We start from the raw sequence: 26,566 nt of genomic DNA, 5'->3' as shown, positions 1-26,566 counted from the left end.
AAAGAATCTCATTATTATGAGATTACTATTGTACGTCCCAAAGCACTTTGGTGCACTGGGAGTGGCACCACAGTTCGTTATTAGGTGCTCTCGGGTGCCTTTTGGGGCCCTTTCTGTCTCTTTGTAGAAGTACTAGGTTGGTTGATGCCAATTATGCCTATCTCAAGAGTTTCGTCAGTGTCTCGTCAAAAATCCTATTAGGATTCGGAGTTCCTATAAAGTTAAAAATTTGAAACTAGACTAAAAAATATTAAACCCTTTTTTTTACCCTGTATATAGGTTGTATAGTAGGCAAGCTTATTTCAAATTTGTATATATATTTTTAATTAATCGGTATCTCCTGTTACAAACTACTTTGTAAAAGTATTCGTGTGATTTTTTTAAAAATAAGGTTTATCTATTAAGGATCATTTTTATCTTACTTTGCTCCTTGTATTGGTATGTCACGTGTTCCCTATTTTGCGTTGTTCAGTTATATGTTTGTGTTGAAGCCTGTTTACTTATAACTCTGACGCAAGAGTGAGGATTTTTCTGGATTGTTTTAGAAATGTTCATACAATATATCATATATCAATGTCGTTTTTATTGACAGCAGAATAAAGCATAGTTCTCTTTCAATGGGGCGAAACAAAAATGAATTCTGTAGCTAAAAATAAAACTGTATTAGACTTTTCGTAAATAAATCACGAATGTTAGCATTCGTTGAACTTAGTAATTACTTTTTGAAATCTTAAAGGTCAAGTGGAAAGAAATCATTGTACAGGGGATCTCATGAAAAATCTTCCTCGCACTTGACGTTCCTCTTTTATTAATTTTTGTTATTACAATTCAACTTGAACTTAATTAGGGTAAATCGTTAAAAATCCAGGCCGGTTAAGAATAAGAATAATTTATTTATAAATAATTACAAGTACAAAAGTGAGATATGGATCTTTCATACTCCCTGCATATAAACTATCGACTTATAAGTTGTACAATTTAAAAAGAACTATTTATTTGTAAAGAAAAAAAAAATCAAATAAAAACCTTAAAATTATTAGGTTAGATTCATCCCAAAACATGGAAAAATCATTATGTGTGAAAATAAGAACCATATTGAGCTGCTAATGCACCTTAATTTTAATTTGACGAGAAGCTATTTTTGTATGATAAATTAACAACTCATAAAATAATACGTCCAGTTAATTATATCTATTAAATTGTTAACTTTCACAAAAGTGAATACCAAATGACAGTATTTCGTTCATATTGTTATGATTTATTGATTAATTGTCATTTTTGTGTAACTTGATACTTCAAACTTGCCAAATGGTCAAACATAGACTATGAGTGGATATTAAACCACAAATTTTGCTAGTTTTCTAAATAATATTTGCTTTTAACATGGAATTGATAGTCAGAATGTTGCGCAGCGGCTCAACTTAGTTTCTGGCTGCTCATAAATTTTCGGAAACAAAATTAGCGATTGGTTAGTGTTGGTTAGTCTGCGAGTAGATAAACTAATAGCTTTATAAAATGTTATGGTCTCATAGATAACGTAGAAAGCCTTGTGTATATATGTACCTATATAAATTTATTTATTTTAACATATTCAAGAATATCTTTCAATTAGTTAAGGTTTTTAGTTGAGATAAAAAAGTCACTGTCACGAGCGGGATTCGAACCTACGACCTTCGGCTAGATACGCGGCTGCTCGACCACTTGAGCTATCGTGACCTCGATCCACTCGGACACTAACTTCCCATCTCAACCCCACCTTTTCAATTTTCCCTCCTTTTTGCCATTTTTCAAATGTCGTGTAATCTATTTGACTCTCGGCGACAAATGAAATGGCTACGGAGAGCTTTAGTGCTTGGTCAAGCGGACCACGAGAAAATATTGGCCTACAAAACCTCTCTCGGCCGTTAGAAAACCTCAAACAGAATGATGTTGATCTTGATTCATCCCAAAACAAGATTTTAGTCCAATCTTGCTCAGACCAATTGATGTTGCTCTTCCAAAACTTAACCGAGATGTTCTGTGCCTTGTCAGAAATGCTGGACCAGTGGTAGGCTTTCTCGCACATTGTCAGCTTCTGAAAGTCTTCTCCTTACTGCGTAAACTAACATCAACATTTCTAACTTGTTGATGTCGTTGATTGATCTCAACAGTGTTAAAATGTCGCCTTCTTGAATAATGTCCAGTATCTTGGTAGCTATGGAAGACTGGAAGACCCTTCAGTAAATTGTTGTGGGAAACCACCCTGTCCACATACCTGACTTCTTCCATTTTCCAACAATACTAAGATTCTAGACAAATCTGTATCACTTAAAACTATCACTCAAACAAATTTGAAAAAAGGTCTGCATTGTACGTCTGTGGAATAGAGTGGATCAAGATAAATCAAATTTGAAACTTAAAAATGGTACAACTTCAAAAATCAAACGACCGGAACGTTAGAAAGAAGCTTTACTGAGAATCCAACAAAGAAGTGATTGATTATTCAAATTTTTTAAAAACTTTTGTTAGGAAAGCATCTTGTCTTATCTATCGATTTTATTTGTTACAATACTGAATATTTTTTTCTTACCCTAACTCTAAAAAAAATCAACCAATTTATAATCACTGTGAATTACAGGCACACCAACATCAGAAAGCAAGATGTATAAATAAATATACATTATAGCAGCGAAAAGCTAAATAAAATAAATATGTATAGAACATTGGAAAGGAAGAGGTTATTACATTGTTTGCACTTTAAGAAGTACAAAGAAGATTTACATGCCGTTTATCATTGAGAATCAGAATACGTATCTGGTGTACTTCAGTATCCCTTGTAGGTTTTTATGTGTCCTAGAGACCTTTTTTCAGTTAGGACCACTCAAGAAATATATGATTTGAGACCTCTATCATGACATGCTTGGCTGAGTGAGTTATCCATTCCCATATTCATGAGATTTTTTATGAAATCATTACTCATAGCTCATAATTGAAAGTAGATGTTTATATTTGTTAACATTTTAAATCATTAGAAGGAATTTCAAAGTCTTGATGAAGGAATTGTGCGTTCTTCCTTCTTTCAAATTTGCCTTTTCTCTGATCTTTTTTTGAAATATAATGAGCTATACATTGTAATTGGGATACAAATTATGATGTCTGCATAAAATTTATGCAAGGTTCTTTAATTCTCCTTCTGGGAGTAGAATTTTTAAAAAATTAAAGCTACTATTTGCAAGGTCGTTATTATTGTACATAGTCCAACTTTATTCCTGTCGTGAATTCCCTTTCGCTTGATTCGTTTTCTTTTATTCCACAATATCTTAATGTGATTAAATATTAACCTTATTATTACAATTGTATATAAAAATTGTGGGGTAAAGGGACTTTGAATGAAAGAAAAACACAGCTCCTTGGTGAAATTTTAGATGAATATATCTCATTCATAAAGAGTTTGAAATATTTCTAACGATCCACAAGCTTAACAGATATAAAAATCTACGAATAATACAGCTACAATCATAATGAATTAATTAGTAATTGGAACCCTACATATCCAAAAAATACTCCAATCAATTAAAATCAACTGTTCTCAGAGTTTAAAAATTAAAAAAAAAAAAGACCCATCTCAATGTGTTCAGATCTCATGATACCAGGTGATACTGTAAATGTTGAGCAGGAGTATTCAACAAAATAGAACAGCCTCTTTAACGAGTACCGTTTCTTCGACAACAATCGTTTTGTTAAGGACTTAACGGCTCATGTTTACTCCGTTCACGTTAAAATACAAAAGGAGTAAAGAAATCCTTTGAGTAGTAGTATGTATCCTTCTCGTATTGTATATATGTACTATGTATAAATATATGACGAGTAGGTGGCCCAGGGGGTGCAAGTGTATCCGAGGTCGGCCATGTTGGGGGTCGATAAGCCCCACCCCCAGAGGGCGGAATTTTCCTTTCGCACTGCTCTCCTTTGCGCCTTTAAAACCACCGTCGTCTTACGCTGCTACCTTTGGCAAAACGGATAATATAAAAGAGTGGAGTAGCACTGAGAATATGGTCTTTAGGTACTGGTTTATCAGTAACGAAGCTGGTTGTATTTGAAGGACGTCATGTACGCTTGTGGACTTGATAAGAGAGATTCAATGATAGAAATTCAAGCAAATAAATGAGTGATCATTCGTAGCCTTTTTTTGACGATTGATCCACCTACAAGTCTTTAAATTATTTTGAAGACCAAGAGATTCGTTGAATCAAAAAATAGTGGACTTATTTAACGTTTTTCCTGGGGTATTTACATAATCGATATTCTTTTTTTAATTCTGACAAGATTTTCTTCATTGTTATTACATTACGTAAAAAAATGTTATAGAACTTTAATAATAAGTTAAATATTTAGTAGAACAAACTTTTCACGTTACAAACTTAGAATGTTGTTAGTGTAAGAGAAAAAACGGTTTTGTCTTAACTCCAAGTGATTTCAAAGCTCTATATCTTCATTGCTTATGATTGATAGAAAATTATTTATTTAAAAGAACATCCTTTTTAGTCGGATGAATGATTGTGATTTTAATATGCGTACTTTCAATTCAATCTTTGCAAATGATTTAGCTATATTTTCCACAGTTCCCTTCTTTTCAAATATGGGAATGAACCTCTAGTGGTTGTTTTTGATCATGTCTGCTGAAACGATCAAACAAATTACGAACATGGCCTTAGTCTGAGAAGGTCAAATGTAAATTCAATACCATGGCTTTACAGGGAACAATCAGACAGTTTTTAGGTTGTGATTGGGTCATGCTTTGTGTAAATAGAGAGATCCAATAAGAACATGTCATAGAGAAGAGAGGATACACTAGACCATTTTACGATTTTAGTCCTATTTAGTCTCGGTCTTGAAAGAAAAAGGTAAATCCAGTGCCAAAGGTTTTAGAGGCAAACAGTTTTTAGGTTAACATCATGCCATGGTAACAGCCTCAATAAAATAAGCTCCCGAACAGTTTATAATTATATAAGTTCTCAATATGACAGGAATTTACTATTGAAAGAAGTTAATTGTAATTTGCATTACAGTTTATTTCTAAAATGTGTTACTTAATAATGCGGAAACAGTTTTTTAATAGTACAAATTTATTTTGAAAAAATTGCCCTTATTCATGACTTACAAGGTAAATTTCTCCTTTATTTTATTCCTTTTATATTATTTATTATTTTAGTTTTGTTTCTAGTCCACATTTTATTGCTAATATCCATTCTGTATAGAACATACTGTCATAAGTAAAATTGTGTTTTCAAACATTCAGAGGCATGAGCTCCTTAAGCCAGGAACACACTTTTCCGATGCTACGCCATGCGACGCTACCCGACGCCTTGCCACGTTTTGGTGGGGTGTGCACATCTATCTGACGCAAGTACACGTCGCGTACAGTCCACAGCGTTTGTCACAATAATCACTATCACAATCGCAACGCATCTTTTGTTCTTAATGCACTATTTTGAGCAAAACCTTGTAATAAATTGTTAGTTAAATTTTATGAGCACACATCTAATAAATTGTTTGTTAAACTTAATTGTTTTAAATAAAGTTACTCCTAACCATCTAATTAAATTAAACAATTTTTATAAAAACTTATGCATTTTTGATCTCGTTTAATTTGGTTTTCATTAAAATAACATGTTTTAATTAATATAACGACAAAATTACATGTACTTAGTTTGAAATAAACTACAAAAAATATGAGTGTCCTGTTCTGATGCTACCCGACATTACAAAATGGTGTAATTTTACGAGCAAAACTATGAAATAAATTGTTAATTAAATTTTATTAGCAAAACCGTGTAATAAATTGTTCCAATTTTAGTATATGTACCGCCGAAGCGAGTACAATAAATTGTTCGTTAAATTCGTTATATCAAAAAATCGTATTCCGCTGTTTTGATTAATTTTCTACCAAACCATTAAAATTAATTTTTTAAATAAAAACGAATTAATTTTTAATCACAGTTAATTTGGTTTATATGAAAATAAGTATGTTGTAATTAATGTAACGACAATAATACATGTAGTTTGAATAAAAATATGAGTGTCCGGTTCTTTTGTCTTCGGCTGTACTCGATGCGACCCGACGAAAATATGGACAGTGTTACAGTAGCAGAGCATCGGGTAGCGTCGCATGGCGTAGCATCGGGTAACTGTGTTTCTGGTTTTATTCGAAAAAGATCTAGGGGTGCCCACTATGTGGAGAAAGAGGCACACAAAACATATACTATCTGAATGTGAACTACTGGAAGAATAAAGTTAAATAATAAAGAAGAAAAAAGTTCAATATTCACCCAAGAGAGAAACGTACTTAATCATAAGCGTGGTAGAAGAGATAAATTATTTGAATACCTGAAGTTAATATAAGTTTATGATCGCATATATACACCTTTTTTCATAAGTAGCTTTATTACGGACCGTATTTATTAGCGCGGATGATTGCGCGGGTGTAAGCGAGTCAGCGACGGTATCAAGTAAGTTACAACTCCAAAGCACTTTAATGGTTAAGGGTGTGTGTCGGGCCTACCCACAGACCTGTAGATTCAGTTAGGTTAATTAACCTTAGCTTGCTGGTAAGGCACCAAATAATATTAAATCCACGGTGGCTTCCTGACTTTTTATTGTAGATACACTGCGTGAATGTGTTTACTTGACAGCTTACAAACACCATGTCCAGTTTGTATATATACTAGTTTTATGGGGCCGATCCTCAGTGTTATTACTAGTAGTCTATCCCACCAACCTTGGATTAGGCATGTTTTATAAGGGGTTGAATACGTAAATGTTAACCTCGTTTGGAAAGGTTAAATATTAGAGGCAGCTAGTCCCATCCGGATGGAATGTTTGTCGTGATCTACCTCATGCTTTGAATCCCCGACGCTTTTTGCCATATTCAGTTGCATCAACGTTATAACTAGGGAGTAGTCAAAAGGGGCGAATTGCTGAAACGGGTCTGACAGACCAAACGACGACAGGCGGACCAAAATGATCGACAATGATCAAATTACAGGTTCATCACTCTGCAGACCACACGATAGGTTAAATTAACAAGATAGATTATAAATATAGAAGATATGAATATACTCGTAGAATATTCATGATTTTTTAAGCAGAAATTAGTAAAAAACCTAAAACAATACGAAACGTACCGTTGACAATCTTTTAGCTATCGAGGTAATTATTTGTTTAATTAACGATAATTAATTTTTCATTATTGTGAAGGGAAGGTGAGTCAGAGCTTGTTAGCAATGAGAAACCTGTAGAGATTTAGTCGAAAGTGATAGAGAGAAAGACAAGGACAGAAATAGAGGGAATGAGTGGAAGAGAAGGAGCGAGAGAGCGAGGGTTGAAAAAGTGAGCGACTCGTCCGCCAAGCGGGCTGGGGGGTGAGTTCGCCTTTGTTCAACCCCAAACTCCCTCCGGGCCCTACAACTCTATTGAAGGTCCAAATCCCATTTTATATCATATCCATCTCGTCCTATCTACTCTTTCTCGCTGATTAACCCTCACCCTCCCTCATCTCTTGGAAGTCCCTTGATTTACAAATAATGACTGTGCCACCCCACTATAAACGGAATTTTGATATTCAATGAACCCCTTCTTGCTCCTCCTACAACATGTGCGTATCGTTCATTATCGTTAATTGACTTCCGAAAGAGCAATTTTAATATTACGTCTATTAGATCACTTTTCTGTTCGGTTTCCAATGCAACTCAATATTTTCTTATTAACTAAGGGATTTTGAGATTTTTCTTGAGATATGTGGGGTGTGAGCTTGTAGTTTCGTCGTGTCAGATCATTTTAGTCTTCTGATGATGATCGAAATGAGCAAACTGCAATTAAAAATTTACAAAACCTACTAAAATACTTAATAAATAGCTTCCGCATAGATGCAATATGAACCGCTCATGTAGGGGAAAGACAAAACTCTAGTTTATTTAGAAATCGTAAGATGCGGTCTGGTGTGATGTAGGTTTCAGAAAAACATTTTCTTTATCGTGCCAACGTTTCGATCTTTATTGAGATCATCTTCAGGGCCTGGAATTTACAAACATTGTTTACATTTGCAAAATCTCACTGGCACTCTCGACCCGACACGCAAGAATGGCACAATTACACAGAAGACAAACACTTTGAGTGAGTAGTACTTTGATTGAATATTACAAAAAAAATAAAATAAATAAATAAAAAAATATATTTTGCATTGTATAAATTCACTTTTCCACATCCAAAATGTAATTGTTATATGTAAACTATGTTTGTAAATCCCAGGCCCTGAAGATGATCTCAATGAAGATCGAATCATTGGCACGATGATGAAAATGTTTTTCTGAACCTACATCACACCAGACCGCATCTCACGATTTCTTAATAAATATCGATTAACGGTCACTAATCACCACACAAAACTCTAGGCTATTTTATGATTTGCCCTAAGTATGGCCACAGTCAGGAAAGGTCACATGGAAATCCAATACCCTGCTTTGACAGACAAAGAACAAGGAGTTTTTAGGTTAGGGGAATTGTCGTCAGAAAACTTCAGAACATTTTATGATTTGCCCCCGAATATGATCACAGTCATTGAATGTTAAAGGTAATTCATTTCCATGGTTTAGGAGACAAAGATCATCGTGGTTTTAGGTTCATGTTTTGCGTAAATGGCAATTGTATTGATGCAGCATGAATAGTTTTTATAGGCGAGAAACCAGAACTTTGTACGATTCGTCCCAAATATGGTCACAGCTATGAAAGGCCCAAAATAAATTAAAATGGTTTAACAGACATGCTTCATAGTGTTTTTAGGTTGAGATCGAGTCATACTTTGTGACGCAATATGAAGAATTCTGAAGTGCTGTTGAAAGGCAGAATATTTTACGATTTCCCCAAAATATGGTGTCTGTTTGAGAAGGGCAAAATTAATTAATTTTCCATGTTTTATGGGCACAGACCGGAGAGTTTTTAGTATAAAATTGGTTGTATAAATATAACCGCATACATACAGTATGAATGATGCATAAATGAAGATAATAGTACGATATTATTCTCCAGCTCTTCTTTGTTCCCTAGCAGTTATTAAAGCATAGAGCATATGAGATTTTTGAGTCAGAAAGTAATTCACAAAAAAAAAAGTAGTAGAAAGTAAGTCACAACTAGGGGTCCGCAAAAAAAAAAAAAATTAAAAAAAAATATTTGTACAAAACAGACTCCTTGGCCTGCAAAAGTTTAAAAACCACTGGACTACAGGTCCAATGATAAATGCAAAATAAGAGAAAATATGTTGAAATTTCATGAGGTGAGATTGGTCATCTGTTTCTTGTTGTTTTCAGAACCCAAAATGTCATACATTCGAGGCGTCGATGAAAATCAAAACCACGACCGCGGAGTCTACGTCGTTCGAGGCATTTGGCTGTCCTCATTGAAATAAGTTCATTTACTCTGATTTGTCAGTAATAGATGTTCGATCTGTCGTTCGTACATAAATAGATAAGGTAGTTTTAAAAATCAAGCAAATAAAATAGAGACTTTGCTATTCTCACAGAGGATGAACAGAAATAGACTTAAATGAGCGCCATGAAGCGTACCTTATGTAAACGGATGTACTATCTATTTTTAAGATTTGACAAAAACTGCCATAGCAATAATTTAATTTGCTATGTTGTTGGGGAGCAAGGGCTTGTAATTTTGCAGTTTTATTATGCTATGTTGTAGTTCTTGTTTGTTATCTTTCAGTCTTACCGTTTTTATCCATGTGGGAGATTTGAGTCATCATGTATGGTGTCTTTTGCCAGGGAGAAAATTCAAAACGTCATATTTATAAGACTTTTAAGAGAAAAAAACCATTTAACTAAAATACTAAAGGATAAACAAGCAGATTTATTCTTGAAATACTCTTTACTCGTAATACCTACCGCCTTTTTTTAGGAAAACTTTGTCAGAACCGTTATGATCAAACCGTAAAGGGATTTTGATAATCCTATGCGCCCGGATGGAAACGGTTGGCTCGCTCGGCTTACCGTAAACAAATCCCGTAGGAGGTGATAACATTCCGCCCGACGAGGAGAAACACACCCGGAGGGCAGATCGGGATGGAGAGTAATTGGATAAAGAATCGTTTTCCCTTCGCAATTAAATCGTAAAAAAAGGGTTAGAAGATTAAGTAATTACCTGGCTAAGCGCTTATTTACGGTAATTTTGACAAACTACAAAGGTGTTTATTACACTTTGTTCAACTGTAAATAATGCGCGGGGGTAGATCTCAAACCATGACGTCAATCGCCTACACACAAGCCGAACCAACAATGATAAATACACCCCGTGATTCACAGTCAATAAATTTAACGCAATAAGCTTCTACAGCTCGAGTATTAACGGCATGAAGCGATTTACTATTAAATATTTGATTTTATCATACTACAAACGGAAGTGTGAACGAAGAAATAAGGTTGAGTTTAAGTTTGCTAATTGCACATCAATATATAAGTTAAATGACATCTTATGATGCAACTCTCATACCTGATAATATTCTCTAATTTATTCTACCTATTTTATTATTAAAGATTTTTATGAAAATATCAAAACTGTGGTAAGATACAAACATACATATTCTAGTACTTTTGTAACTGTTATAGGAGGGAAGCAAGGTGGTTTAGTAAGTCTTTTTTTTTTTGCCGGCTAACTACCTCGGTCATCGCCGGCGCCTCACGTGTAAACCTTCTCGCATTTTCTTCTTATCTATCTTATGTGTATATTCTTTTCTGAGTCTTCTTATGCCTCAACTAAAGAACTGATGCCTTCCGATTCACCTAATTCACCTTATAGGGGATTCGTTATCTTGTTTGTTGTTACCCTCCCACACGTGATAAATTAAAATACATAGATATAATACTTACACATTTTCATAATTCACATTCATACTAATTTACTAATCTATACTACAACTAAACTGGAGGTGGGACGATTATCGTGATCTTGCGGCCTCCTGTCTTCCACACTAGTAAATACGTTCAAACTGTATTTACAAGTTCCACTCACACACTAACCTATCCTAATCTAAATTGTTTGACGGGCCTGTGGAGTACTTGATATTCTTCGACAGCCACGTCCTTTCACGCATCACCTCTCACGCTAATAAATACATTCATTCTGGACAAGCCACTACACTTCGGAAGTATAGTACCAACGAAATGCCAATGACCCGTCCCTCACATCATACTACAAATATATAACATATCTATACTAATTTGGTGGGCCTGTGGGTACTTGATATTCCGACACAGCCACGCCCATGCATACTTCGACATTCACGCAAATAAATACATTCATACAAATAGGAGGGATATACCACGTGTGGTGGGTTATATATAGCCATACGCATTGATTAATTTTAGGTAATCAATGACCTTCCGTTTATAATCACTGTTGTGCTTAAGTACTTTTGTTATGTCATTAGGAAGGCCACACCGTGCTCTGTGCGGCGCTACTTGTTCGCATTCTTCTAAAATATGCCTTATTGTTACATTTGCGCCGTTATTGTTCACGCTTTTTATAAATGACACTGAAAAAGTGTTAATAGGAGGGATAAATATAAAATGTATAAAAATAAAATTGTTTCCTTTACTGACGATATCGATCCGATGTTTTCTCACCCAACGAAATTGCAATATAATATTAACGCCACGGATGTACGTTGCCATAAATGGGACTTAAAAGTAAACTTAAGCAAATCTAAAATTATGGTTTGCCTTAATGGAGGAGATGTTCTCGTTCAGAAAAAAATTATTTAAATAAAAAGAGAATATAAATTGTAAGCTCATATAAATATCTTAGAATTTATTTAACTCCGCAAGTTAGTGTATAGTTTATTTAGTTGTAAACATTTAGATGTCAAATTATCAAAAGCAAAAAATAATCTAAATTCAGTTTAGAACACTTTTATAACGCGTAATATAATAAATTTCTGTTTCCGGAAATGTAGAACTTTTCAACATGTTGTCATGCTATAATGTGTTTCGGAACGCAAGTATGAGTACATAGATCATCAAGTGGATTTTTATCTTATGTACAAAAAAGCTGCTTCATAACAGTCCACATTACAAAATGAAGGGAATGAAATAAATTGTCTTTTCAACAATAGGAATATCTATTGTGGAAAAGACAATTTATTTCCTACTCATCATCGTATTAGGAAGTTCCACAAAATCTGGATGGGTACCATCAAAAAACTCCGCATTACATTATTACATTGAAAACAAAACTGCCCCTACTCTATATACATAGTGGTTTAGCCAAACCCCGAAAAAAATTGGGTTTTAGTGCATCCTAAATGGAGCAAAATGTTGTTAAATATGTGATAAAACTGTTCTATATCAATCCGGTTGCAAGTTACGATTTTTTACGTGTTGTTTCGAAAAATCCTAACCTTAAGCCATAATTGGCAATTTTCAAGGTTTTGAGCATCTGTTCCAATTTTTAACCACATTTTCGAATTCAGAATTAAATTTCCTAATATTTTACAGGGTGTTCGGCTACTCGTGTTACAAACTTTGCCAGTAAATTCTACGTTCAACAGGGCACCAAAAAGACCTAATGGTCCAATCTGAACAGGTTCAGAGTTATCCCCCTGTTTTCTGATTTTTTTAAAATTTCACGACCTTGCATATTGATATCTCAAAAACTAAAGGTTTCGAACAAATCCGTTAATGCTATTGAAAACTGGAAATCTTTCCACCTTGCCAATCCGTCAACCACGGTTTTTTCCTTTCCTTTATCAATTTAATCTCCTTTGAAAAAAGTAATTAAAAAACAATTACTCCACTAAAAAGGATATTAAATAGAGTACGTTTTCTGAAATTTGTTGGTCTAGGTTTGGAAATAGTAATTTAGAAAAAATAGAAGACCATAGAAAGTTTTTCAACTTTGAAAAAATTATTTTTCAAAGTTTTTAATCTTTTGAAAAGTTCCTATTCACAGTAAGTAAATAACTAACACTAAATAATAACGAGTGTAAAGAAATAGAAAAGATCCCACCTAAAATTAAAAACTAGAGTTCAGATAGCCATAAAAAAATAGTGCCTTTTTATTCTCAGATGACCAATATGCTGTTGAAATACCAATGAACCCGAAACCCCCAATGTTACTCGGTACAGTCAAAATTCACAAGGAAAACAAACCTAGACCAGTAGTGTCCTTTTATAATTCCCCATGCCAAAAACCTGCAATTATAATTGATAAAGTAATTTTAAAAAACTTACTGAGCGTAGGAACTATCTTTTTAAAAAGATTGAATAACACACTCCACCATTTATCTTTTCTCTTTTTCAAAGTTCTCCCCACGTTTACCAACGTTTACAAGCTTAGTATCGATCACATCTTATTTGAAATTTAACGTTGTTTTCAATGGTATCAACGGATTTGTCCAAAACCTTTTAGTTCTGAAGTTATCATTGTTTATTTGAAGTAAGGTCCCGAAACCTTAAAAATCTTAAAAAGAACCATAGTTTATTAGTACTTTTTGGTGCCATTTTGAATATAAAATCTACTGTCAAAGTTTGTAACACGATTAGCCAAACATCTTGTAAAAACCTATTTTAATTTTTTTTAAAGGTTAAATAAAAAGAACTTGCTTTTTTTATTAACTTACTTATTTTCATTTTATTAATTTACTTTTTTGTAGCGGATGTTTAATACTTTTATATTATCATTAATGTAATTATTTAATTTACTATTCTTAAACAAAAAACAACCCCGCAGATGGGAATGCCATTCGTTCATAAAAGACATATACAACTTCATACATAATATATACGACAATAATATAGTTTATAGGTGTTTGTGTATATGTGTATACCTGTGTATAGGTGTTTGTTTATACAATTTTAGTGGACACTAACAAACAACTCGAACCTACGACCTTCTTGCTCGATACACCGCTGCTCTAACCGCTTGACTATCGTGACTTCGATCCACTCGCACACCATTTCAATTTTTATCAGCCCTGGAATATACACATTTAACATGAAGCTTAAGTACACAAATCAACTCACGTGCTGCATGTGCAACTCATATGCAAATATGGACATGCTTACCGTCTAACAGTAAACATATTTAAATTAAATTGCTGCTTCTAATAAGAAGATACATTGTTGTGCATCTTGTGTTATAAGACATTTGCTAGGCCGGACCGAATCGATTTATTCCAAATCGGAAGAAGATCCCTAACCGAGATAGAGAAAGAGAGAGAAAGGGATGAGTGAAGAGAGAGCACACGGTTGCCCTTCCTGCAACAATTACTTTGGAGGGCGCGTACCTTGACAGTGATTTGAAGGGACAAGGACCACTTTGTTGGAAATTGCTCTCCCTCACCCAACACCCTCATATGCCACCGACATCGTTTCTTTTTCTTCTTTTCTTACACCAGAAACAACCACGAACAGGTTCTAAACGACCCTTACAAAGCAACTTTATGAGATACAAAATGTGAGAATTCATCTAAAAAAACATATTTTGAAATAGATGGAAGGGTAATTTTTGTTGAAACTATATTTAAATGTTTTAAAAAATAAATGGTATGATGGAATAAAAAAATTATGTATTTGCGATAAGCTGAACACGAAAGGGGCCATTTCGTGTTGGCCCAACTCGCGTAATACTCAAAAAAATGCGTTATACTGTATTGAACTCTCTCTCACTTTCTCCCTCCCTCCCTCCCTCTCTCTCTCTCTCTCTCTCTCTCTCTCTCTCTCTCTCTCCGTCCCATGAAATGTTCGAACCAAATGACGGAAATAGAATACAAGAAGAATTCCGAGTGACGCCGGTGGAATATGTGACGACTTGTTCTGAATTCCGATCGGGTAACGACATTACCGTCCCAGCACTATTTCTTATACTCCTTCTTCCATGCCTGAATTTCTACTTTGAGAGGAGTAGAACCACCTCTTGTTGTATATATTTAGATCCGAATGTTTTTCGCCTAGGAGCCCTGACAGTTATATGCAAAGCGTCTGGGTATTTGATGTTAATCAGGGCATGTTTAATGAAAACATTTAGAGAAGATTATATTTATGATTTTTACCGTAAATTTTACCATTGTTTCTATACAAATCCACCACTGAAAATAGTGAAAAGCCGAAATGTGTCTGACATACGAAAACGGTTTGGAAAGGTTACAAAGGCTTTACATTTCCCAAGACACTGTGAAGAGAATGGACGCTTTTCTCCTCCAGAAAATATATGAGCTTTTATTTCTTCCTCTTTGTGATCTGTAGTACATTTTCTCTTTTGTTTGATAAATATTCATTTTTTTCCATTGAACTTGTTTATTGCGTGTGGCATAATTGAAGTTGATTTGCATTTGATTAAAGTTCTAAATAGTCCTTGCTGTACACCATCAGAAGATAATCGTCAGAAGATAATTTAAGTTTTAAAAGCGAGTCATAGAGTAATATCCAAAAACCTGGTCCCGATCAAAAATCCTATGCGCACCCGTGGATACACGTTGCCTGTAACTTCTGCCAGCTGTTGTAATTTCCGCCTCTCTAATACTGAAGTAGTCACCTGCCAATTGGTATAGGTTTTCTATAGCGTAATTTGTATAGCGTTCTATACAAATTAATCACTAAACTGAAATAAATATGACAAAACCTGTACAGAACCGCATGCTGGCAGGAAGTAAAAACTTGTATTTGTTAGAAAGAGGCCAGGTTCAGAACATTAAAAATTATGAAAAGAAAAATACACTTGTAAAAAAAAAGTTTTAATTATAATTATATTTTTTCAATTAATTAACATTTTTATGTAAGGTATTGGTTGAAATGAAAAAGCTAGCGTCACGAGCGGGATTCGAACCCACGACTTTCGTCTTTTTTATTTCAACCAAAACATTACATAAAAATGTTAATTAATTGAAAGAAGTAATTTGGTCAATCAGATCACTCAATATAATGGATATAATTATATTGTTGGATAATTTTATTAATTAGGGCTTTTATAAAGTACAGCGAATTTCTGGTGATTAATAAAATATTATGGGACGGAGGGTGAATACAAGATTTTTTAGGAATATTTGTTTAAAATTGAGCACCTTCATATCATCGTAGAGTAGCTTTGTATCAAATCTTCGGGTTTTTTTAAATAACTTTGAGTAAAGTATTATTAGCGATCTTTAATGTTTTTATGCAGAAATTTCATGCTCCAGGCAATGATGCCATATTACAATATAGATTGGGCGAGCGCAAAGTAAACTTATTTTAAAGTTTCTAAGTCTAATAACATTCTAAGAATGCTAAATTCAAAAAATAATTTTCGGATTCTTTTTACTAAGCTTCAATATAAAATTGAAATGAAAAGCGCTCGTCAAAAATGATTCCAAGAAGGAAAGAGGATGAAAATTATAAACACTGTTATTGTTGCAATCATGAAAACAAATTTTTAAAGACTTTAAATTAACTTCACTAGTTTCGTGGTCCGCTTGGCCAATTAATATCTTACAATTAATTAAGGTTTTCAGTTGAGATAAAAAAATGTCAAAAAGGAGGGAAAATTCAAAAGGTGTGGTTGAGATGGGAGGTTGGTGTCCGAGTGGATCGAGGTCACGATAGCTCAAGTGGTAGAGCAGCGGCGTATCAAGCCGAAGATTGTGTGTTCGAATCCCGCTCGCGCCATTGACTTTTTTATCTCAACTGAAAACTTTAATCATTTTTAAATTAACATTGTTCTTCAAAGAAAAATTAATTAAACTATACAAAGTTTCTATGCAACCAGAGATTAGCTATTTATGCCATAATTTTTTTCCGTACATAAAGTTATTAAATTGCCCGAAAAAATAAGACAGGTATTAACCGCATAACTAATAATCTTTGCAGCTAGTTGAAGGTTAAGCATTTTATTGCTATAAACTGTAAATAAAATCGACCAAGAACTGTACCTAGGGGTACACCAGATTTAAATACAATATAAAAAACACTTGTGACACCGCCTATTTTAGTAACCTGCGTTCTACCAGTAAGGTATGATGTAAAGAGGGGGCATTGATCCCAAAATGCCAATATTTTTGAGCGTTTTATTAATTAAATTAACTAATTTCGTGGTCCGCTTGACCAATTATTACATTACAATTAATTAAGGTTGTTTAGTTGAGATAAAAAAGTCAATGGCACGAGCGGGATTCGAACCCACCACCCAAATGTGGGGTTGAGATGGGAAGTTAGTGACCGAGTGGATCGAGGTCACGATAGCTCAAGTGGTAGAGCAGCTGCGTATCTAGCCGAAGATCGTGGGTTCGCATCCCGCTCGTGCCATTGACTTTTTATCTCAACTAAAAAACCTTAATTAATTGTAATGTTTTAATTAATGTTAAGTTTAATCCACATAATCGAATTTACTAATTTCCAGCAAAACCCAATAAACATAATTCCACAATAAATTTCCTTTAACAAATGATTATTACATTACAAATATTTTTTTTAATATAAGGTCTTGGTTGAGATGAAAAGTATATAAACATAAAACTAATAATTAATTAAAATAATTAATACGATCAATTATAACCATTAAAGATAAATTGATTATTACAAATAAAATTCAAAACGGTTGTCTTTCACATGTTTTTGAATTTTCTTATAGTTAGGGTGTATCGTCTGGCTTTTAAACGATTACATTTATGTTTGAGAAATTAAGATCCCTCTTACTAGCAAGAGTGTCTGAGTTAGGCATATTAGATCCCATAAAGGAGACAAATTTCCCTGCTTTCTGAAGGGGAGGAAAAATATCGTTTCTTAGCGTTCTTGTCCTTGTCCCCCCGCTCAAGTTTAGTTGAAAGTAGATGTTAATCTATTAGGATTAATGTCTGACGTACGGTCGAGGAGAGCAAGGATTGTATTGGCGGGGCTGAGAGTTGGTCGGGGCCGGTTTGCAGCAATCTACTTAATGGCCTGGAGTGAGGGAGAAACCGAGCTGTGAAGAGATAGCGACCGCTCACAGCGTACATGGCGTTCGTTTTACGCTTATCAGTCGCGAGGGAAAAATGAAATGTAATTACAAGAGAAAAAAAATATCCGGGTGAAATACGACCTTTTCGTAAATTTAAATTACAGCCACCTTTCCGAGGATAGTGAGTGGTTCAATTAAAAGGGCGTTTCGAGAACGTTCTCATTTGAATGCAAATTAGGGCTGGAAACGCTATCAATTGTTCTCCTAGGCCTAGATATAATTGAAAAATGGAATTCTTTATTTGTCTGCTAATCGAGTTCGAAAATGTGTTTCTTAAGAGGCGTAGCTGGAACAAGGAAAAAGAGACACCCCCAAGAACCTCATCCCCTTATTTTGAAGCGACTAGTCTTTCTGCTAAATATTTTAATGCTTATGCAGTATGTTTGATTGTTTATGATCATTCTAACATCTGGCCTCGTTAATTAGTTCTGTCATGTTAGATTAGTAAGAGCTGTTGTTGATTTGAGCGTTTACGAGTCTGCTAAGTTGATGTCCACTTTACCAACTCCACAACATTTCTCTATATTTTAGTAATGTTGCCTTTTTTCGTAACACCTCGAAATTTTATCCAAATTCAACGGTATGACAGGTCAAATATTGTACTATTCTGTTTTCAGCCTGTGCCAACCACGTTTAGATTTTATTTTATTATATGTAGTAAAGTAATAAAGAAGTTAACTCAAACGTTTTATTTTATATTCCTTGTTCTAATGTATTTACATAATACTTATTGCAATATCTCACTGGCACTCTCAACACGACACCCAATAATAACACATCTACACAGAAAACACTTTGAGAGAGTACAAATACTTTGAGTCTAAAATTTCTAGCATTGTATAAATTAACTTTTTTCACATCCTACATGTATTTGTATAATTTAAACAATGTTTATAAATCCCAGGTGCTGAAGATGATCCCAATTAAGATCGAAACGTTGACACGATAAAGAAAATGCTTTTTTTAAAACCTACGTCACACCAGGCCGCATCTCACGATCTCCAAATAATGGTTATAATAATTTACAATTAATTAAGGTTTTTAGTTGAGATAAAAAAGTCAATGGCACGAGCGGGATGCGAACCCACGATCTTCGGCTTGATACGCTGCTACTCTACCACTTACGCTATCGTGACCTCGATCCACTCGGACACCAACTTCCCATCTCAACCGCACCTTTTGAATTTTCCCTCCTTTTTGCCATTTTTCTAATGTCGTGTAATCTATTTGATTCTCGGCGACAAATGAAATGGCCACGGAGAGCTTTAGTGTTAACATCATTAACATTAAATTCACTAGTTTTCGTGGACCGCTTGACCAATTAATATTCAATAAAAATTCAATCCCTCATTTTTGCCATTTTTCAATGCTCGTGCCATTGACTTTGTTATCTTAACTAAAAACCTTAATTAATTGTAATATATTAATTGGTGAAGCGGACCACGAAATTAGTGAATTTAATGGTTATATTAACGTTAAATTGGTTAGAATCTAGAAGAGATACGAATTTTGTAGGAGGAACATTGAAAAAAATACCCCCGGGCGTAAATTCAGCCAAAAATGGCCTAGTTTCTATTACTATGAAAAATTCTTTTTCTTAGCCTTTCAAGGGTACTTAAGACGAATCCGAATAGGTTTTTTTCAAAACAGACGGATTTGAACGTATTGTACTGAGAGCATCTTTTGGTAATGCTTCCATTTTTCTTGAAAATCACGAAAATATTGGTAACTTTGAAACAACTCCGCCGATCTAAAAAAATTTTTACATGAATTTATAATTTTACAACGTACATGTAATGGTATATCGGCGACAAAAAATAGAACATTTGAAGAGTATTTATTGTTTTCATCACGTTTTCTGATATATAATGACATAAAATCTAAAACTTGTTGATAGAAGCTAAAGAAGAGATGTCTAACTTTCCATCGATTGTAAGTGGGCGAGAATCGAGCCCAAAAATGTCTATTTTTTATTGCTTTAAAAATTCATATTTAAGGCTTTAGATGTAGCTTAGAATGAATCTGAATAGGTTTTTCCAAAAAACATTTTTACAGAAAGCATTGTTTAGTCTTCCAGCTCAAAAATGCTTGCGATTTTGTTTTCAGAAATCACAAGTTAGTGATAACTTTGAAACGACTTCACCGATCTACAAGAAATTTTACATGAATGGACTCTTTTAATCTGCTTGAATTTTACATAATATCACCAAATCGGACGAATGACTCTTGTACATTTCCACCTATCTAGAAGAAACTGTACACGCATCTATGATCGTTTAAATTACACATAATACTACAGTAGCGGCTTCTGTGATTAAATTAAAACTGGAGATAAAAAATAAAACGTTTGAAAAGATTTTGTTAATATCATCCTCATTTTTCTCTCTCATAATGTCAATAAATCTACACCTTGTTGACATAGGCTGAAAGAAGAGATATACAGATTTCCAATGGTTGTAAGGGCATAAAATCTCGAGGAAGAATTTTTATATGGACATCTGCAACATAAAATTATCCTGGGAAAGAATCAATCCCAAAAATGCGCATTATTTATCGCTTTAAAAATTCATATTTAAAGGTTTTAGATTGTGCTTGAAACGAATCGGAATAGGTGTTTCTAAAAAAGGTTTTTATCCTATTTTACCAAAAGCGTCTTTTGGTCATCCAGCCCAACAATGTTTCTGTGTTTTTGCATTGAAAATTCAACGGTTGTAATAGCCGAAGGTCGTTGGTTCGAATCCCGCTCATGACACTAAGTTTTCATTTCAACTAAGACCTTACAAATAAATAATAGTAAATTTGATCAATCGACCACTAAATTAAATTGGGGTTGTAATAACGTTCAATTTGTATTGAATCCTTAAATAAGGAGCTATGAATTTTTCAATTGGAACACAAGACATTGTAGTAAAAAACAAATTCCTGGGAAACCATCCTGCAAACGTTTATTTTTTAATACTATGAAAATTTGTTTTTAACGGGTTTAAAGGGTGTTTAAACTCATCCAAATGGTTTTCCAAAAAAAGAAGTTCTTTGGCCTAATTAACAGAAAGCGTCTTTCGGTTTTTGTATATTTTATCGATCTAATCTCGGACACGTTATATTTCGATCTAGTATATATATTTATATCCTCAACAAAAATTTCATTACAATCGGGAAACGTAGGTCTTTTGATGATTTTCAGAAAGACGACTTACGTACCTACATCTAGTTATTAATAAAGAATAATAGTAACTACATTAATTTCTTTTATTAAAATGAATAGGACAAAATCCATAAATAAAATGTAATATAAAATATCTACAAAAAACAATGTCTTTAAAATAAAATGATGGTTTTGGTCTATATTAGTCAGACCAAGACTGTCTTTGTAGAATTCAATCGTCTCCGCGATATTCGTTATAATTCCGACAAAAGGGCAGGTTGGGTTGTACTGGGAATCCTACTTGGACTTAGGACATTACTTCTCTTATCTTCAAAGGACTTCCTCTCCACTAGCAGTATGTATCCCGTATTCACTCGAGGTCGTCATCCTGTGGCTTTGCGAACGTTCGCTTTCTAAATAAATACAGACAAAATATAAGAGTTGACTAAATCACTTGAGATCCTTTTACATACTGTTCTTTCCTTGACGAAAGTATTCCCATTATGCACAAGACGATTTGGATGAATGCTATCACGCCTGCCCCAAAGCTCCTGAAATCGTCGATTAATTGTAATTTAGATTTCAAAGCACTTGGTAAATTTCTAGGCAAAATTTATATTTGTAAAGGTTTGTTGCTGTCATAATTTTTTTTCTTCAAACTTTGATCAGTCGAATTGGAATAGGATGTTGATGCGAATATGTAACTATGTGAGTTACGTCTCAGGTATTTCTTTGATGCGAAAGTCCAATTGTGAATAAACATCCATATGATTATTTGAAACAGAAATAATATTTTCAAATTTGGAAAATTCTTTTGTTTTTTCTAATATGACATTTTTTAAAATAGAAATAAGAAGAGACTATAGCATAAGTTAAGGCGTCATAACGACATAGCATTAAACATCATTTTCATACAATATAAGAATCTAAGGTTGCATCACCTGCAAATTACCTGTAAGCGCTTGATAGGTACTCTTCTCCGATTCGCTCGAGATAGTTTCTAACGATGTCGGTGGAATTGCCGGTCTCCTCTTCTTCCTGGGCCTTGGCTTCTACCTGCTCCTTCACAGCTTCTATTAACGGAACACTGTGCACGTAAAATAGTATCCCAATAATGAACAGGTGGAGGACTGCCCAAGTGCCCCAGACGAGGAAAACCCACAGTAATGCGACCCTCACCTCGGCCTTTCCCATCTGGCGAAAGCTGCTGCTTTCCTTGTCGTCTTAACTGGCCAACCTACAAAACGGAGCGGAAAACAATTTACCTCAGCGTATGTTTTATTTATAATATTCTTTCATATTCATAAATAAAATAGGACAGGTGACGAATGATTTTTTAAAAATAAATTTCATTTGGCGATGGAAAGAAAAACTTATATTGGCTTGGCCTTACAGACGGTCGCGGTTGGGTCGATAGGTCTTGTGTCTGGTTCTGAGAGCGACGATCTGCTCAGTCGCATTCGGTTTTTGCGATGTTCCGGACTGAGGTCGGTCTTCTCTAACGTAAACAACGAGGGTTTTTAACAAGAGACGTTTTGTTTTCTGTTACAGGAGAATGTCGACCAAAAGATCGAGGTGTGTACTACGGCCGTCTTATCGGTACATTCCAGGAGTACGCCCACGGGATAAGAGGTACGGCGTACGCAGTTGACGACTCTACGATATTCGTCAAGGGGTTCTCTTACGACGGAACCGGCCCAGGTAAGACTTCCTATTCTGCAGATAAATATCTATGTATTTATAACGACAAATTAACAGGACCGGATGAGTGCTTCGTTTTATATTACCAAGCGTTTGTACGATTTCTGGACATTGAGCCGTAACCTATTTAAAGAATCAAGGAAGCATTGGTTTTTAAAATTAAATTGACTTAAAAGTTGATTGTGTTTTTTTTTTTTTTTTTTGATTTGGGTGAAATCTTGTTTGAAACTGTTGTAAATGATTATCGATCTAATATCGAACGCTGAGCGAACCTGATTACCAGCGGTAGAGGAGCTAGGTTGAATAAATTTCCGAAAGGGCGTAGAACGATGCTCGACCCATCAGAACTGACCTTAACCCGTGCCCCGTCCGTTCAACGTACACTTACTAATCCATATACATACTTGATCATTTCAGATATTCGAGCCGTGTGTTGTTCGGTTTCAGGACGGTTCATTTCCCTGGAAACAGGGTCGTCGTGTGCGGTGCCGATAAAGAGATCATTAACGGGACCGTTTGTCATCCCGCCGCCTGGCGATCAAAGCAGAGCTGGATCGACGAGATAACAGCCAGCCGGCCGATGGGCCGATGTCCTTAACGACTTCACGCTACCGAACGTTTCTCGCCAAAATCGATAAGCCCTGTAAATGCAACAACGTTTCCCCGTCTTTTCCGCCTAATCGCAATACAACAAATTACAATTGTCTTACAAATTTACTTATTTCACTCAGCTGTTTGCATTTACGCTGCAGACAATTATTATTTTAATTACCATCTGGTTACTCTCAATGTTACCTAGTATGCATTTCTTTTGTACTTTTCACGCTCAGAATAAAATCTTATCCACATTTCTTCATTACAAAACTTACTAATGTTTAAATTTTTATGAAAAGAAAATACTTAAGAACGAAACTGTAAACATCAAGAAAGCCTAATATCACAAAGGTCTTGAAAACTAAAAAAAAAAAACGATTTGAATAACATATGATTTTTTGTCTTAATATACTGAATTGCTCAAAAATGATAAGGATATTTGTAATTTATTTTTATTTTATTAATTTTAATTAAATTAACCGATATATTCTTGTTAGTGGGATAAAACAAAATAGAAATACAAACCAAAAACAAACAAATGTTAATCCTCATATTTAATAACGGATTCACTTAACAATAATAAACATGAAGATTACTCATTTTGTAAACAAATACCTTTTCTTGTCTTTTCTCCATTTTAATCAAATTGTATTCTCTTTAACCATGGAAATCATGTTGAAACACAAGGTCGCAATATTATTGTGAGAATGAATGATCGAAGTCACATGCAAGTGGATATTTGGCGTTTCTCAGAGCGAGGTCTGCCGGGCTTTAGCCGGATTCCGAGAGACTGGAAGTTCCATTAAGAGTCCTGGTAGTGGATGTCAGGGCATTACGACACTGAGGAGGACAGAAATATTATCATTGCTGCAAACGGAACCCTTTCCATAGTGCCCGCCATATCCTAAATAAAGTACAAGATATTTTGGCAATGCCTTTATCAACAAAAACGATTCATAATCGTTTGTGGGAAGTTGGCTTCACATCGTATACCCCTTTGAACCCACCACTAGCAACTCAGGAGATTATGGTTCAGCGAGCCCCTAGAAGTCGCGTTTCTGTCTGTACAGTAATAGGCGCCGAAGAGTATACCGAGAAAAGGGGATGCGTACAATGCCCCAGTTCGTGCTACCTTCAGTGCAGTTTGGAGGACGCGGTGTAATGGTCTGGGCTGGGATTTATACTGGACGACGAACTGGGCTCCATATTGCCCAAGGCAACCTCACCGCAGTCCAAGAAATTATCCAGGAATACATCCCTCAGCCCAGGGATCTCATTGGCGGGGATTTTCGATTTCTGGGTGACAGTGCTCGAATGACAATGCTCCATAGAAACAGAGTTGTGCCATTGAGTACATATGGGATACGTTGCAGAGAAGGCCTTTTGATGCGTTGCAACATCTATGGAGTGAAATTCCTTATGAAATTGGTGGCAAATTAGCATCATGCCTACCAGGTGCCCAGAGGTTTCAGCTAACAGGTAATATTACACACGGAATTAATTGTTTAAAAAATTATTGTGTCCAATAAACATAATTATGGAACATAATTAAAACCTTTTATTTTTCAAAATCTCTTAATTAAATTTTCCTTCCGTAAAAACAAAATAATATCTAATAAATTCGAATACAATTTATAATAAAAATAAAATGAAATTTCTAGGGAAAGTAAATATTTTTACTTACTACAAAATTGTCAATATCCCTATTAATTTTTGAGCAGTTTGTTAATCTGGCCTTCTTATACATCATTGATATCGTATAATTTAGCCAATATATTGGGTTGTTTTACATAAAATTCCCGTTTTTATTATTTCATAAATTTGATATTGAGTTCTCTCTTAAAATGGTGAGATGCGTTGTCTGTAGGATGATGAAACCAAAATTCGACAGTTTTGGATGGCCTATTCTCGCAGGGTTGGTCTTTTAGAAAACTTTACGATTTCGCAATCTTCTGCATTGGATCTAGGATGTAAATAGTGGGAGCCAGAAGGGCTCAACTGAAAGTTAAATTTATTCATGGGGGAAAGAACTCCTATCTCACCCTCCTATGATTTAAACATTGCTGTTTTTGTTTAGACCCAACGCTGAAGACGGCAAAGTGCCGACTCAGCGAGGATAGGCACACCAAAATGATCGGTATTTGAAATACTTAGCATATTAAGCGATTCCTATTTTTTTAAGAAGGCATTTATAATTTTTCTTGAGGATTGAATGCAATGATACTGAGCTCTATCTATGATGATGAGCATGTTAGGAAATTGTGGTTTTTTTATCCCCAAGCAGTGAAGGCTTTTGTCCCCTGGCTTTTCCTGCTACCTTTGTTCAATTGACCCGATCGTTCTTGTAAGCAGTAGTAGGTCATTGACTCACTGCTGCAATTAGTTTTCTTGGGTCTTCTTGGTACCGCAGGTATCCATTGAGCGGTTGTTTCGCATTTAAAGATGATATGGATGGCAGATGCTTCCTCCTGCTCCAACGCTCAACTGAGCTATGTTTGAATGAACTCGTACGATGTAAGTGTTTGCTCAGGTGACAGTGACTGATATGTAGACTTGGGAAAAGAAGTGTTGAACGCTATTTTCGAAATTTTTGGCTGAGATAACGAATTGAAAAACCGGCGGAAAAAGGAAGACCTCCATCCCAGCTTCTTCTTCCTTAGAAAGAAGACCAGTATCAAGCTTTCAGTAAAATTACAACCCCCCACACTACTACACCCTCAGTTTCTTAACATTTAATGAACATTGGATATGTGAAACAGCTCGATTGATGTGTTACTTGTTAAAACTATGATATCACAAAAACCCACCGTGAAAAAAGGGCCAAGTTCCAGACACCCCTCCAAAAAATTAGCCTATCAATGTAATAACATCTACACTGAGGTCACATCCGTTATTTTTTAGTCCATAACCTGAGAGAACTCAAAAGGAAGTATAAAACTTCCAGACTCCGTCGCAGAAACTTAAGCATATCAAAGTAGAGACATCTACATCGTAGCTAACCTCACTTCACTCCTACTTGTATCAGCAACACTATTTTTATTGATTAACTCTTGGCTTCTGAATGAGCAATGAGGAGTTGGATCCGTTACTTTTCTTTTGAGTTCTCTCAGGTTATAATCTAAAAAT

At 34.8% G+C, this 26,566-nt stretch overlaps 2 protein-coding genes across 5 annotated transcripts in view; one reads left to right on the top strand and one right to left on the bottom strand.

Annotated features, from left to right (window-relative positions):
- The window catches only part of LOC106669298 (protein Skeletor, isoforms B/C), a 100,564-nt gene that overhangs the window by 22,526 nt on the left and 51,472 nt on the right, over positions 1-26,566 (top strand). For both annotated transcript variants that reach the window (XM_014398670.2, XM_014398669.2), the window contains exon 2: positions 22,697-22,846. In XM_014398670.2, the coding sequence (XP_014254156.1) occupies positions 22,697-22,846 (150 nt within the window). The remainder of the gene's footprint in view (positions 1-22,696; positions 22,847-26,566) is intronic.
- LOC106669299 lies at positions 21,273-23,635 on the bottom strand. 3 transcript variants are annotated; one of them, XM_014398672.2, is made up of 5 exons: positions 23,619-23,635; positions 23,251-23,522; positions 22,098-22,382; positions 21,619-21,696; positions 21,273-21,558 (listed from the first exon to the last, which is right to left on the bottom strand). In XM_014398672.2, the coding sequence occupies exons 3-5, from the start codon at positions 22,337-22,339 to the stop codon at positions 21,516-21,518; spliced, it is 363 nt and encodes a 120-aa protein (XP_014254158.1). In that variant the 5' UTR covers positions 22,340-22,382; positions 23,251-23,522; positions 23,619-23,635; the 3' UTR covers positions 21,273-21,515. The 3 variants fall into 3 exon arrangements, with proteins under 3 accessions (XP_014254158.1, XP_014254157.1, XP_014254159.1); XM_014398671.2 differs by lacking the exon at positions 23,619-23,635 and having other exon boundaries at positions 23,251-23,592; XM_014398673.2 differs by lacking the exons at positions 23,251-23,522; positions 23,619-23,635 and adding an exon at positions 22,539-22,632.

The sequence above is a fragment of the Cimex lectularius genome, unplaced genomic scaffold (assembly GCF_000648675.2).
Source record: "Cimex lectularius strain Harlan isolate CLEC.00 unplaced genomic scaffold, Clec_2.1 scaffold35, whole genome shotgun sequence".
Classification (NCBI taxonomy): Eukaryota; Metazoa; Arthropoda; class Insecta; order Hemiptera; family Cimicidae; genus Cimex; species Cimex lectularius.
Note: the sequence above shows the minus strand (reverse complement) of the source record. Positions and strands in the feature narration are given on the sequence as shown.

Coding starts and splice junctions, on each gene's coding strand:
- LOC106669299 (XM_014398672.2), bottom strand. CDS start 22,339: ATGGGAAAGGCCGAGGTGAGGGTCGCATTACTGTGGGTTTTCCTCGTC. Junction 21,697..22,097: donor TACCTATCAAGCGCTTACAG/GTAATTTGCAGG, acceptor CGACGATTTCAG/GAGCTTTGGGGCAGGCGTGA. Junction 21,559..21,618: donor CTTTCGTCAAGGAAAGAACA/GTATGTAAAAGG, acceptor GTATTTATTTAG/AAAGCGAACGTTCGCAAAGC.